Source organism: Lepidochelys kempii, chromosome 6 (genome assembly GCF_965140285.1).
Source record: "Lepidochelys kempii isolate rLepKem1 chromosome 6, rLepKem1.hap1, whole genome shotgun sequence".
Classification (NCBI taxonomy): Eukaryota; Metazoa; Chordata; order Testudines; family Cheloniidae; genus Lepidochelys; species Lepidochelys kempii.
In genome coordinates, this window is record NC_136385.1 from 87,310,322 (window position 1) to 87,325,296 (window position 14,975).

The following is a 14,975-nucleotide window of genomic DNA, read 5'->3' on the forward strand; positions in this document are numbered from 1 at the left end:
AGTTCCTAGAACACACCCGTGGCGCCCGCAATAGGGTACAGCTGGCTCTTCGGCTATGGGGGGACTTTGATCAAATTCTTCAGGCCACAAGGGCCCTTATAAAGGAGGGCAGAGGGCAAGGAAAGCGCGGTGCTGCGGCCTACGAGCGGGCCTGCGGCTTCCGAAAAGATCTAGTCATCCACGGGATGGGTCACGGGTTCCTGTGCAACCCGCTGGGGGCCACGAACACCCCCACCAATAAGAAACCCCCACCCCCCAGCCCTCCGCATGACGCCTCTCATTATTGCAACCTTGAACACCAGGGGTTGTAGGATGGCTCTCCACAGGTCCCAGGTGCTCTCTTACCTTCAGGAAGGGGGGTACTCTGTAGCTTTCCTGCAGGAGACCCATACGGACCCGACCATCGAGGACAGGTGGCGGCTGGAGTGGGGGGACGGGGTATACTTTAGCCACTTCACGACTTGTCAAGCTGGAGTGGCGACCCTGTTCTCCCCCACCCTACGGCCCGAGGTGCTAGGGGTCACTGAGGCCGTGCCGGGCCACCTGCTGCACCTTCGAGTCCGTATGGAGGGACTCGTGGTCAACCTTGTTAACATCTATGCCCCGCAAACGAGCCCAAAGCAGCCACAATTCTATCAGCGGGTGTCCGACTTTCTCGGCACCCTAGATCCTCACGAGTGCCTGGTCCTGGGAGGGGACTTTAACACCACCCTTGAGGAACAGGACCGCTCAGGGGCCGAGCTGAGCCCAGCCGCTGCGAACATTCTCCGAGGAATAGTCGAACATCACTCCCTAGTGGACGTCTGGCGTGACCATCACCCAGATGACACTTCCACGTTCACTTTTGGTCCGGGTGGAGGCCCATCGGTCACACCACTCTCGGTTGGACCGTATTTACTTATCCCGTTTCCATCTTTCACAGGCCCACTCCTCCATCATTCGACCGGCCCCATTCTCCGACCATCATTTAGCCACCATAACGGTCTCCCTCCGTGCAGAGAGACCGGGGCTGGCCTATTGGCACTTTAACAACAGCCTGTTGGAGGACGAGAGCTTCGTGACGTCCTTCCGGGAGTTTAGGCTGGCCTGGCGAGAGCAGTGGCGTGCCTTTCCCTCAGTGCGGTGATGGTGGGACCTAGGGAAGGTGCGCGCCAAGCTCTTCTGCCGTGACTACACTCGGGGCACCAGCCGACGGCGAAATGCGGCGATGGAGCAGTTGGAACGGGAGGTCTTAGAGATGGAGAGGCGCCTGGCCACCAACCCCGAGGATCCGTCCCTCTGCGGAGCGTGCCGGGAGGAGCTCCAGGCCCTCGAGGACCACCGGGCCCAAGGTGCCTTCGTTCGGGCCCGCATCCGCCTCCTTCGGGAGATGGACCGCGGCTCCTGCTTCTTCTATGCCCTGGAGAAAATGAGGGGGGCCAAGAAACACGTCACCTGCCTTCTAGTGGAAGACGGCACCCGCCTCATGGATCCGGAGGAGATGTGTGGGAGGGCCTGTGACTTCTACACAAGCCTTTTTTCCCCGGATCCGACCGATCCTGGCGCTTGCGGGGTGCTCTGGGAGGAACTCCCCACCGTCAGCGTGGGCGACCGAGACCGGCTAGAGCTGCCTCTCACCCTGGCCAAGTTCTCGGAAGCCCTCCGTCGCATGCCCACCAATAAATCTCCAGGCATGGACGGGCTGACCGTGGAGTTATACTGCGTGTTCTGGGACATCCTTGGCCCAGACCTAGTCACTGTCTGGGCTGAGTCCTTGCAGAGCGGGGTCCTTCCTCTGTCGTGCAGGCGAGCGATGCTTGCCTTGTTGCCGAAGAAGAGGGACCTCCACAATTTACGAAACTGGCGTCCTGTCTCACTCCTTAGCACTGATTACAAAATCGTAGCGAAAGCAATCTCGCTGCGGCTAGGGTCCGTGATGGCGGATATGATCCACCCAGACCAGACCTATACTGTTCCGGGTCGCAGCATTTTTGACAACCTATTTCTAGTCCGAGACCTTTTGGAACTCGGGCGGAGAGATGGTCTGTCATTCGCCCTCCTGTCTCTTGATCAGGAGAAGGTGTTCAATAGAGTAGACCGCGGGTACCTCCTGGGCACTCCGCAGGCGTTTGGATTCGGACCTCAGTTTGTGAGTTTTCTCCGGGTGCTGTATGCTTCCGCGGAGTGTTTGGTTAGGCTCAACTGTACCCTGACCAAACCGGTCAGCTTCGGGCGAGGAGTGCGGCAGGGGTGCCCCCTCTCGGGCCAGCTGTACGCTCTGGCGATCGAGCCTTTCCTCTGTCTCCTCCGCAGGAGGTTGACAGGGTTGGTGCTGCGGGAGCTGGAGCTGTGGCTGGTCCTTTCGGCGTACGCTGATGATGTACTCCTCGTGGTCCAGGACCCAGGCGACTTGGCGCTAGTGGAGGCATGCCAGGCCATCTATTCGGCAGCCTCCTCCACCCGAGTCAACTGGGTCAATAGCTCTGGCTTGGCAGTGGGGGACTGGCAGCAGGTAAGCTCCCTCCCACCCGTGCTTCAGACCATCCGGTGGAGTGCGGGTCCACTGCTCTATCTCGCCGTTTACCTTTCCGCCATGCACCCTTCCCCGCCGGGGAACTGGCAAAATTTAGAGGGTGGGGTGATAGAGCGGATCCAGAAATGGACGAGGCTGCTCCGATGTCTCTCCCTCAGAGGGAGAGCACTGGTGCTTAACCAACTAGTTCTGTCGACGCTCTGGTACCGGCTCAACAACCTGGCCCCGGCCCCAGGTTTCCTGACCCACCTCCAGAGATTGATTCTAGAGTTCTTTTGGTCAGGAATGCACTGGGCCCCTGTTGGAGTTCTTCATTTACCCCTGAAGGAAAGGGCAGGGTCTGAAGTGTCTGTACACTCAGGTCCGCGTTTTCCGCCTCCAGGCCCTCCAGAGGCTCCTTTATAGTGCAGGTAGTTCGACGTGGAGCATATTGGCACACGCCTTCCTGTGCCGCTTCCAAGGGCTCCAATACGACCGGCAGCTCTTTTATCTTTGTCCAAGAGGTTTTCCGCGAGACCTCTCCGGGCTGCCGGTCTTCTATCAGGACCTCCTCCGGACCTGGAAACTGTTTCTAATGACCAGGTCCGTGGCGGCCACCGTAGGAGCAGATCTCCTCACGGAGCCCCTGCTACACAATCCCCAACTCCATGTGCAGGTGGCGGAGTCCCGCTCGGTGCACCAGAGGTTGGTCCTGGCGGAAGTCACGAGGGTCGGAGACCTCCTGGACTACAACTGGAGAGACCAGCTGGATCCCCTGACGCTCGCTCGGCGCATGGGGCTCTCCAGCCCTCGTACCCCCCGGCGCGTACTTCAGGAGGTGAAGGCCACCTTGACCCCCGCTGCTCGGGCTTATGTCAACCGAGCCTTGCGCGAGGGCGCACCCCGCCCATCCTCTACCCCAGGCCTGCTGTACCTTTCCATTGGGCCCCTACCCTGCCGATCCCAACAAACCCCTCACCCTTTCACTGCAAGCCGGCTGCATGAACTGCAGCCGGTCAGTTTTCAAATCGCACCATGGAAATATTTATACACACTCACGCTTCACACCCTTCACACCCACACCCTGGTGTCCCGCCCCGATACAAAGTGGCGGGACCTCTCATAAGCAAACTATGGAAATGTGGTCTTGATGTATTTTCTATGACATAGAATCATAGAATATCAGGGTTGGAAGGGACCTCAGGAGGTCATCTAGTTCAACCCCCTGCTCAAAAGCAGGACCAATCCCCAATTAAATCATCCCAGCCAGGGCTTTGTCAAGCCTGACCTTAAAAACTTCTAACGAAGGAGATTCCACCACCTCCCTAGGCAACGCATTCCAGTGTTTCACCACCCTCCTAGTGAAAAAGTTTTTCCTAATATCCAACCTAAACCTCCCCCACTGCAACTTGAGACCATTACTCCTTGTCCTGTCCTCTTCTACCACTGAGAATAGTCTAGAGCCATCCTCTCTGGAACCACCTCTCAGGTAGTTGAAAGCAGCTATCAGATCCCCCCTCATTCTTCTCTTCTGCAGGCTAAACAATTCCAGTTCCCTCAGCCTCTCCTCATAAGTCATGTGTTCCAGACCCCTAATCATTTTTGTTGCCCTTCGCTGGACTCTTTCCAATTTATCCACATCCTTCTTGTAGTGTGGGGCCCAAAACTGGACACAGTACTCCAGATGAGGCCTCACCAATGTCGAATAGAGGGGGACGATCACGTCCCTTGATCTGCTCGCTATGCCCCTACTTATACATCCCAAAATGCCATTGGCCTTCTTGGCAACAAGGGCACACTGCTGACTCATATCCAGCTTCTCGTCCACTGTCGCCCCTAGGTCCTTTTCCGCAGAACTGCTGCCTAGCCATTCGGTCCCTAGTCTGTAGCTGTGCATTGGGTTCTTCCGTCCTAAGTGCAGGACCCTGCACTTATCCTTATTGAACCTCATCAGATTTCTTTTGGCCCAATCCTCCAATTTGTCTAGGTCCCTCTGTATCCTATCCCTGCCCTCCAGCGTATCTACCACTCCTCCCAGTTTAGTATCATCCGCAAATTTGCTGAGAGTGCAATCCACACCATCCTCCAGATCATTTATGAAGATATTGAACAAAACCGGCCCCAGGACCGACCCCTGGGGCACTCCACTTGACACTGGCTGCCAACTAGACATGGAGCCATTGATCACTACCCGTTGAGCCCGACAATTTAGCCAACTTTCTACCCACCTTATAGTGCATTCATCCAGCCCGTACTTCTTTAACTTGCTGACAAGAATACTGTGGGAGACCGTATCAAAAGCTTTGCTAAAGTCAAGAAACAATACATCCACTGCTTTCCCTTCATCCACAGAACCAGTAATCTCATCATAGAAGGCGATTAGATTAGTCAGGCATGATCTTCCCTTGGTGAATCCATGCTGACTGTTCCTGATCACTTTCCTCTCATGTAAGTGTTTCAGGATTGATTCTTTGAGGACCTGCTCCATGATTTTTCCAGGGACTGAGGTGAGGCTGACTGGCCTGTAGTTCCCAGGATCCTCCTTCTTCCCTTTTTTAAAGATTGGCACTACATTAGCCTTTTTCCAGTCATCTGGGACTTCCCCCATTCGCCATGAGTTTTCAAAGATAATGGCCAATCGCTCTGCAATCACAGCCGCCAGTTCCTTTAGCACTCTCGGATGCAACTTGTCCGGCCCCATGGACTTGTGCACGTCCAGCTTTTCTAAATAGTCCCTAACCACCTCTTTCTCCACAGAGGGCTGGCCATCTCTTCCCCATGTTGTGATGCCCAGCGCAGCAGTCTGGGAGCTGACCTTGTTAGTGAAGACAGAGGCAAAAAATGCATTGAGTACATTAGCTTTTTCCACATCCTCTGTCACTAGGTTGCCTCCCTTATTCATTAAGGGGCCCACACTTTCCTTGGCTTTCTTCTTGTTGCCAACATACCTGAAGAAACCTTTCTTGTTACTCTTAACATCTCTCGCTAGCTGCAGCTCCAGGTGCGATTTGGCCCTCCTGATTTCATTCCTACATGCCCGAGCAATATTTTTATACTCTTCCCTGCTCATATGTCCAACCTTCCACTTCTTGTAAGCTTCTTTTTTATGTTTAAGATCCACTAGGATTTCACTGTTAAGCCAAGCTGGTCGCCTGCCATATTTACTATTCTTTCGACACATCGGGATGGTTTGTTCCTGTAACCTCAACAGGGATTCCTTGAAATACAGCCAGCTCTCCTGGACTCCTTTCCCCTTCATGTTAGTCCCCCAGGGGATCCTACCCATCCGTTCCCTGAGGGAGTTGAAGTCTGCTTTCCTGAAGTCCAGGGTCCGTATCCTGCTGCTTACCTTTCTTCCCTGTGTCAGGATCCTGAACTCAACCAACTCATGGTCACAACTAGGTTGTGCAACTAGGTTGTGCATAGGTGCACAACTGGTTGAAAGATTATACTCAAAGAGCAGTTATCAGTGGTTCACTGTCAAACTGTGAGGGCATATCCAGTGGTATCCCACATGGTCATTCCTGGATCCGGTTCTATTCAATATTTTTGTTAATGATTTGGATATTGGAGTGGAGAGTATGATTTAAAATTTGCAGATGATACCAAGTTGAAAGGGGTTGTAAGCCCTTTGGAGAGCAGGATTAAGGACCTTGACAAATTGGAGAATTGGTCTGAATTCACCAAGATGAAATTCAGTAAAGATAAGTGCAGAGTACTTCACTTAGGAAGGAAAAATCAAATATACAACTACAAAATGGGGAATAACTGGCAGAGTGGTTGTACTGCTGAAAAGGAACTTGGGATTATGGTGGATCATAAATTGAATAGGAACCAACTATGTGATGCTGTTGTAACAAAGGCTACTATCATTCTGGAGTGTATTAACTTGAGTGTCCGTAACATATGGGAGGTAATTGTCCTGTTCTACTCAGCACTGGTGAAGCCTTGGCCTATTGTGTCCAATTCTGGGCCCATATTTTAGGAAAGATGTGGACAAATTCAGGAGAGTCCAGAGGAGAACAACAAAAATGATAAAAGGTTTAGAAAAGCTGACCTATGAGGAAAGGCTAAAAAAGTACTGGGTATATTTAGTCTTGAGGAAAAAAGATTGAGGAGGGGCCTGATAAGTCCTCAGATATGCTAAGTACTGTTATGTATAGGATGGTGATCAATTATTCTCCATGTCTGCTGATGGTAGGACAAGAAGTAATGGGGCTTAATCTGCAGCAAGAGAGAGACTTAGTTAGAAAGCTTTTCCTAATATCTAACCTATGAGGCTAGATAAGCTCTAGAATAGGCTTCCAAGGGGATTTGGAATCCCTGTTCCTGGAGGCTTTTAAGAACAAGTTGAACAAACGTCTGTGAGGGATGGTCTAGATTTACTTGGTCATTCCTCAGTGCAGAAAGCTGGACTTGATAACCTCTCAAGGTTCCTTCCATTCCTACATTTCTGTGATTCGGTTACTTTAAAGGGCAGCACTGTGTAGAGAACATTATATCTTTTGTCAAGGTCAGAGATGAGATTCATTATGGCAAAGTCTAGATTGGAGTATAACTAGGCACAGATGGAAAAAAGTGCTTTGGCATCCAGGAGCAGCCCAGGTTGTAATAAAATACTTAGAATATACACCAATATTACAAATGGTGGTCATGCTACCTCTGACAGTGGCACTTCAATAGCTCTTCTGACTGCTTCCCCCAACCCACCAACATCATATCAGTCTTATTCAAAATGAGAACTAACCAAGTTTGTGTAGGCACTAGGTAATTTGTTCCACTGCACCATCTGGATCAGACTTGTTAGAAACAAAGAGCTGGGCTTCATCAGCATATGGAGCACATTGCAGTCCATGTCTCCCTAATAACCAGTCCTCCAGTGACACCTCTTAGGACGAAGCTTTTTCCATACACATCAACTTCTGGTCCATAGTGTAAAAGGCTGCTAATAGATGTAAAATAATCAACCTGAACACTTCTTCATTTTCAGTTTCTGGGAGGAAATAATCAACTAGTGCCACCAGCACAATTTTTGTCTCATGCCCAAGCCTGTATCTGATAGAGCTCATGCAAATTTGAGGAATCCCAAAACTCTCAGTTTTCTGGCTGCAACCTGCTCTATTACCTTTCCCAAAAAAGGGAGATTGGAAAGTGGTCAGTTGTTAAGATTGTTAATGTCAGGAGTTAGTTTCTTGAGCAGGGTCTTGCAGCATTGTCAAGAAAACTAACATCTCCTCTCCCCACAGGGAAACCCTGTTAATCTCTACTGACATGGCACCCAATACCTTCTCATTGGCCTTTACCACCTCAGAAGCCGAATAATTTAATGAGTGATCATGGTGTAAGGATGATGAATCCTTCAGCTCAAATGTATTGTCCAGACAGCAGACCCATTACTGTCTCAAGGACAATTTGAGAAGGGACGCCTTAGTGTCTTCAATAAAATATATCTGTGTATCTTTATCTGCTATCTCTGGGATTCTGTTTTTAAGTACAGCATTAAGCTACACTTAAAAAGAGATGTCCTGCTGCAGTTGAAGTCAATGGCAAAATTCCCTTTGAGTTCAGTGGGAGAAGGATTGTCACCTTATAAAATGTCCAAAAATCTTCTAAAATGTCCAAATAACTTCTCCCAAGAAGAACTATTAATAATACCATTAATGTCATGAAAATGGTTTCTTGGGTGTACTACAGGGGGTACTACGCAGAATAGTTGCATAGGCATGTTCTTAGTAACAGTCACATAGCAGTTTCCTGAGGGCATGGCTACACTGGAAACTTCAAAGCGCTGTTGGGGGAGCGCTCCCACGGCAGTGCTTTGAAGTGCAAGTGTGGTCGCCCTCCTGGTAATCCGCCTCCACAAGGGGATTAGCTCCGAGCACTGGGAGCGTGGCTCCCAGCGCTCGGAGCCTGTTTACACTGGCACTTTAAAGCGCTCTGACTTGCTGCACTCGGAGGGGGGGAGGGGTGTGTGTATGTGTGATTTTTCACACCCCTGAGCCAGCAAATTAGAGCACTATAAAATGTAAGTGTAGCCAAGCTCTAAGAAACAAAGTATACTTGTGTGGCTAGTTCTACTTTCCTTTTGTGCTAGAGATATGCAGGAGGTAATTGGAGGAGATTGATGACACGCGAGTTGATTGGGTTCATCTCGGAGACACACCTTAAACTGTAGTAACTTGCAGTACATATTTTCATGTTCCATAATCCGAGGGATTTCCCTGCATGTTTGTTGTCAGGTAATTACTTTTCCGAAGGTTTAAAATGTACTCTGATGATGCTGATGTTTTCAATATATTGCTCAGGTTTATCAGTGACTAACTTGAAATATATTTCAGAATAGTGTGTGACATATCAGGAACTGAATACACATAGAAGCCTCTATCTGCTGAAGGTTTTCTAGTGATTACATTACAAAAAGCTTTCCATTAAACACTAATTCAGAAATTCTGCTAAAATATGTGTAAATCCACTGACTTCAACTGAGTTTCTCTTTTTCCACATCAGCAGAAAAGAAAGCTGAATCTAGCACACTGCATTTGTTGGTGAAGGGGACATTGTCAACTTCCAAGCCACATTTTTGTCTGCAATTGTTTTACTTGCTGTTGTTACAGGTTACAGCTGAGATTATTGTAACTGAAAGCAATGAGAGGAAAAATATTTTTTCTTTATTTTTGTAGTTTTCTTTCTCTGTTTGACACCTTTTTGAGTGTAGTCATTTCTGTGTCTGTTTTCCTGTCTAATCAGTCAGTTTCCTCAGTTATTTGTGTGGATTTTTCACAAAGCACAACGGGAGAGAGAAAAACTTAAAACCACCCCACAAAACCCAAAATGGGTGATTGTAAAACTCCAAATAACGTCACTGGGAACTCCAGGTCACATGTAATCTGAAGCTACTTTTAAAAAACTGATTAGAATTCACACTGACAGCATCTTATACAACCTAGGGTGGTAGAAAGTGTTACTTGCAGATGCTGCATGATCTAGTACAGGGGTTCTCAAATTGGGGGTTGTGAGCTGTCAGCCTCCACCCCAAACCCCGCTTTGCCTCCGGCATTTATAATGGTGTTAAATATATAAAATTGTGTGTTTTAATTTATAAGGGGGGTTGCCCTCAGAGGCTTGCTGTGTGAAAGGGGTCATTAATACAAAAGTTTGAGAACCACTGATCTAGTGCATGAATCTGGTAAAATTACAAAGCATTCCACAAAGACAGGGGTTCTCAGACTTTTGCACTGGTGACCCCTTTCACACAGCAAGCCTCTGAGGGCGACCCCCCCCCATACATTAAAAACACTTTTTAATATATTTAACATCATTATAAATGCTGGAGGCAAAGCGGAGTTTGGGGTGGAGGCTGACAGCTCGCGACCCCCCATGTAATAACCTCGCAACCCCCTGAGGGATCCCAACCCCCTGCACAAAGACAATGCTGTGCCATTCCCATAGTTTCAAAAAGCCCTATTTAGTACAAAGCCTCCCCTAATCTATGTAACTGCCATGTCCTATGGCTTGCTAACCTGTGCAGGAATGCAAATTCTAGGACTTGTGAAGCGAGAGGTGTGTGAAGGCTTTAGTAATCTGTTATTCACGACAGAGTTCCTCCTCTGTTAAATGCTACCAATCCCTGCGTGCAATGTTGTTGTAGCCATGTTGGTCCCACAGGATACTAGTGAGAGACAAGGTGGATGAGGTAATATCTTTTATTGGACAATCTTCTGTTGGTGAGAGAAAACCTTCTGAGCTTACACAGAGCTCTTCTAGACAGGTCTGATTCAGGTATGATTTCCCTTTGGTTAGGAGAGTTGGAGAGATGCTCTTTGATCAGCCATTGGGTGACATTTCTGACATAGCAAAGTTCTCTATTTTACCTGCTTTAAAAGCTTTGTGTATGCCTTACAACCAGAGTAATAAGCAAATATATCAACAAGAATCTCTTATTTAATGCTTTCCATTCAGAGATCTCAAAGCTGTTTACTAAAGAAGCTAAATAGCTTACTAAAGAAGCTAAAATTCCCATTTTGCTGATGGGGAAACCGAAGCACAGAGACGCAACGTATCGTGCTCATGGTTACACAGCTAGTCAGTGGCACAGCTGGGAATGGAACACAAGTCTCCTATTTTCTTTTTAAATGAAATAAAAAAGCTGTACCTACCTGAAGTTTTGAAGCTTCTGTCAGATTTTGACTGACCTGCCTATTTTTGTCAAAAATGTTCAGTTTATACTGTGAGTTTAAGAGGGGTAGAAGCAGTGGAGTTTGTTCAATTGTAAGCAAAGAAAAATGTAATTGAAAGCATCTAGTACTATGTTACCATCCCTTGAAGGTGTTGCAGCAAATATTTTATTAAAGATATCAAAGGCAGCAGATGATAGTAAAGTGAGAGGTTTAGGGTTTTTTGGTCTTTTTTTTTTTAAAAAAGCTTAAAAAAATCCTATTAATTTAATTTTTTTTTCTTTTCTCCTCTTTCTAGGAACTTGAAGAATTTCAAAACTTTGTAGAAAATCATCCTCCGTATGATATTGTGATAGATGGACTCAATGTTGCCAATGTTTCTAACAAAAGGAACCAGTCTCAAACTGTAAGTGCGGGTTAATTATTCATAAGGAGTTTCACTTTTCAGTACACTTAAGCTGAGCATAAAGCAATCAATGCCTTGTTTTATTACTTACCCTCTCTTGCAAGTGATCAGCAACGTTTTTGTAGCACATGTTAGAGAAATCTTTTGAGTTTGAATACTGAATATGTTAATGCAAATCAGACAGGAGAAGATAATTATTGTAATGTATAGTACTAGAGAAGAGAACCCCGCTGGTCAGTTTTCCTGTGTAGGCAGGAACTTGGTTGCAGTTTAAATCTATATCCTATACAAGAACTTTCTTTCACTTGCTGAAGATTCTCACAATCTCAGGCTTGATCTACACTTTGGTGTAGTTATGTCACTCAGGGGCGTGATAAAACGCACCCCTGACCAACATAGCTATGCTGACAAAATGTCTAGTTTCAGAGTGGTAGCCCTGATAGTCTGTGTCAGCAAAACCAATGAGAGTCCTTGTGGCACCTTAGAGACTGACAGATTCTATTAGCATAGCTAATGGACATGAGTGGCGGGTGAAGCTTCCCACAGCCCTGCCTCCTCTGGTGGTGCCCCCCACTGCTCTCAGCCCCCTCCCAATGGGGGGAGAGGGAGCTGAGGGCTCGGTCGGCACCACAGTGGAGCTCATGACCCTGGCTGAAGCTCTTAGCCCAGAGCCCCTCTTTCGTTTTGTCCCTTCCACCGCAGCCCCCGTCCCCATTCCACCTCCACTCCACCTCTCCCTCCCCCCTTGAGGCCCTGCTGCATCCCCCGCTCACTCCTCTTCCCCCTCTGCCACCCCCACCCCGCCCCGCTGTGGCCCCAAGACCAGAAAAGCTCTGTGCTGTGGTGGAGGGAGATTTTTCCGGGGGCCCCAATTCCGCCCCTGTTTTCCCTTTCCCACCTGGCAGCGTAGCCTCCCCAGCTTCCATTATACACCGCCCATGCTAATGGAGGTGTTCCTACACTGACAAACGCCTTCTGTCAACATAAAAGACATCCACACTAGGGGGGCTGTACCAGCTTTTGAGCTCTGGGATTACAGTGAGAGCTCAGATCATTCTTTCCCTTCAGTGTGATTGTAATCTTGCTTTAGTGATAATTATTATAGAGAGCTCTTAGCTGTTTAGATTCTTTGTCAGGCAAATATTTGTTTAAAATTTTGAAAAAAAGTTCAGCTACTGGCACTACTTCTAAAGTTACATTTTAAGCTCTCAAGGTTTTAAAAGTAAAGCTGAGTTATAAAATGAGCTAGATATTGAAGGAAATAAGACTGCATGCTATTTATAATAAACACAATTTTTGTGAAGTGCTTTTCAAATATCGTTGTGAGTGCTGCAGATAAGTACTATTTCATATTTAGAGATAAAAGCTGTTGAGGCAGGGAGGTTTGGTAAGACTGCTTAAGACAATGAGGATGTTGGTGGAGTTACTAGCCCATGAATGGGGGGTACTTTCCCAGTTAAGAAAGTAAAACAGGAAGTTTACAAGTTGTTTACTTGGGAACACACAGTGAAGGAAGTGTTGATTATCCTGGAAAAGTCCCGTGTGCTACTGCTGCACGTTTTTTTTTTTTATTTTATTTTATTTTAAATACAGAGTTCAGGACTGTATCTTCCACTTCCTCAAGCATAGGGATCCAGTTCCAGTGGATCTATCTTGGGTATGAGAAGGATGGGGAGGGAAGAGAGGGGACAGTGTTGGTTCATTAGCATTCTTCCTGAACTCCACTGAATGTCCTCTGGTGGAACTTCACATAGTCAGGGCTCTAAATGCTTTCTAGGAGCTGGAAGAAGTGGATTAGGGGGACTGGTCACTCTACAATATCATTACTGCTGAGCCCACTAGCTTTGACTCAGACATTTGATTGGGAGTTGTTAATACTTTAAGCGGTATTGACCCCCTCTTGGTTCCCTCTGCAGCTGCTGCTGTGTAGCCAGAGGGGGACTTCAGGGGTCAGAATGCCAGGGAGGTCCAGCAAGGCAGTGTGGAGGGGCCAGCTTTCCACTTGAATGCTTCCCTGTCTGTGAATCTAGGGCTTCCCTTTCCAATAAGAACAGTCATACTGGGTCAGACCAAAGGTCCATCTAGCCCAGTATCCTGACTTCCGACAGTGGCCAATGCCAGGTGCCCCAGAGGGAGGGAACAGAATAGGTATTCATCAAGTGATCCATCCCCTGTTGCCAATTCCCATCTTCTGGCAAACAGAGGCTAGGGACACTATACCTGCCCATCTTGGCTAATAGCCACTGATGGACCTATCCTCCATGAATTTAACTTGTTCTTTTTTGAACCCTGTTGTGGTCTTGGCCTTCACAACATCCTCTGGCAAGGAGTTCCACAGGTTGACTGTGCGTTGTATGGAAAAATACTTCCTTTTGTTTGTTTTAAACCCACTGCCTATTAAATTTCATTTGGTGACCCCTAGTTCTTATGTTATGAGAAGGAATAAATAACATTTTCTTATTTACTTTCTCCACAACAGTCTTGATTTTATAGACCTCAGTCTATCATATCCCCACTTAGTCATCTTTTTTTCCAGGCTGAAAAGTCCCAGTTTTATTCATCTCTCTTCATACGGAAGCTGTTCCATACCCTTAATCATTTTTGTTGCCCTTTTCTGAACCTTTTCCAATTCTAATCTATTTTTTTTGAGATGGGGCAGCCACATCTGCACGTAGTATTCAAGATGTGGGCATACCATGGATTTATATAGAGGCAATATGATATTTTCTGTTTTATTATCTATCCCTTTCTTAATGATTCCCAACATTCCATTCGCTTTTTTGACTCCCGATACACACTGAGTGGATGTTTTCAGCGAACTATCCACAACTACTCCAAGATCTCTTTCTTGAGTGGTAACAGCTAATTTAGACCCTATCATTTTATATGTATAGCTGCGATTATGTTTTCCAATGTGCATTACTTTGCATTTATCAACATTGAATTTCATCTGTAGTTTTGTTGCCCTGTCACCCAGTTTTGAGAGAGCCTTTTGTAGCTCTTCGCAGTCTGCCTGAGAGTTAACCATCTTTAATAGTTTTGTATCATCTGCAAATTTTGCCACCTGATTCTTTACCCCTTTTTCCGGATAATTTCTGAATATGTTGAATAGGACTGGACCCAGTACAGACCCCTGGGGGCAGCACTATTTACCTCTCTCTATTCTGAAAACTGACTATTTATTCCTACCCTTTGTTTCCTATCTTTTAACCAGTTACCAGTCCATGAGATAACCTTCCCTATTATCCCATGACTGCTTACTTTGCTTAATAGCCTTTGGTGAGGGACCTTGTCAAAGGCTTTCTGAAAATCTAAATACACTATATCCACGATGTCTTTTGGTACAGATGCTGATTTAAATGATAGGTTACAGATGACAGTTAATAGTCCTGCAATTTCACATTTGAGTTCCTTCAGAACTCTTGGGTGAATACCATCTGGTCCTGGTGACTTATTACTGTTTAGTTTATCAGTTTGTTCCAAAACCTCTAATGACACCTCAATCTGGGACAGTTCCTCAGATTTGTTACCTAAAAAGAATGGCTCAGGTTTGGGAATCTCCCTCACATCCTCAACCATGAAGACTGATGCAAAGAATTCATTTAGTTTCTCTGCAATGGCCTTATCATCCTTGAGTGCTCCTTTAACATTTTGATCGTCCAGTGGCCCCACTGGTTGTTTAGCAGGCTTCCTGCTTCTGATGTACTTAAAAGTTTTTTTGCTATTACTTTTTGAGTCTATGGCTAGCTGTTCTTCAAATTCTTTTTTGGCCTTCCTAATTATATTTTTACACTTCATTTGCCAGAGTTTATGCACCTTTCTATTTTCCTCACTAGGATTTAACTTGCACTTTTTGAAAGGATGCTTTTTTGCCTCTCACTGCTTCTTTTACTTTGTTTTTTAG

General features: G+C 46.8%; 1 protein-coding gene across 3 annotated transcripts in view; it reads left to right on the forward strand.

Annotated features, from left to right (window-relative positions):
* PRORP (protein only RNase P catalytic subunit) overlaps nt 1-14,975 on the forward strand; it is a 103,953-nt gene that overhangs the window by 21,665 nt on the left and 67,313 nt on the right. For all 3 annotated transcript variants that reach the window (XM_073349017.2, XM_073349016.2, XM_073349019.2), the window contains one exon: nt 10,964-11,071. In XM_073349017.2, the coding sequence (XP_073205118.2) occupies nt 10,964-11,071 (108 nt within the window). The remainder of the gene's footprint in view (nt 1-10,963; nt 11,072-14,975) is intronic.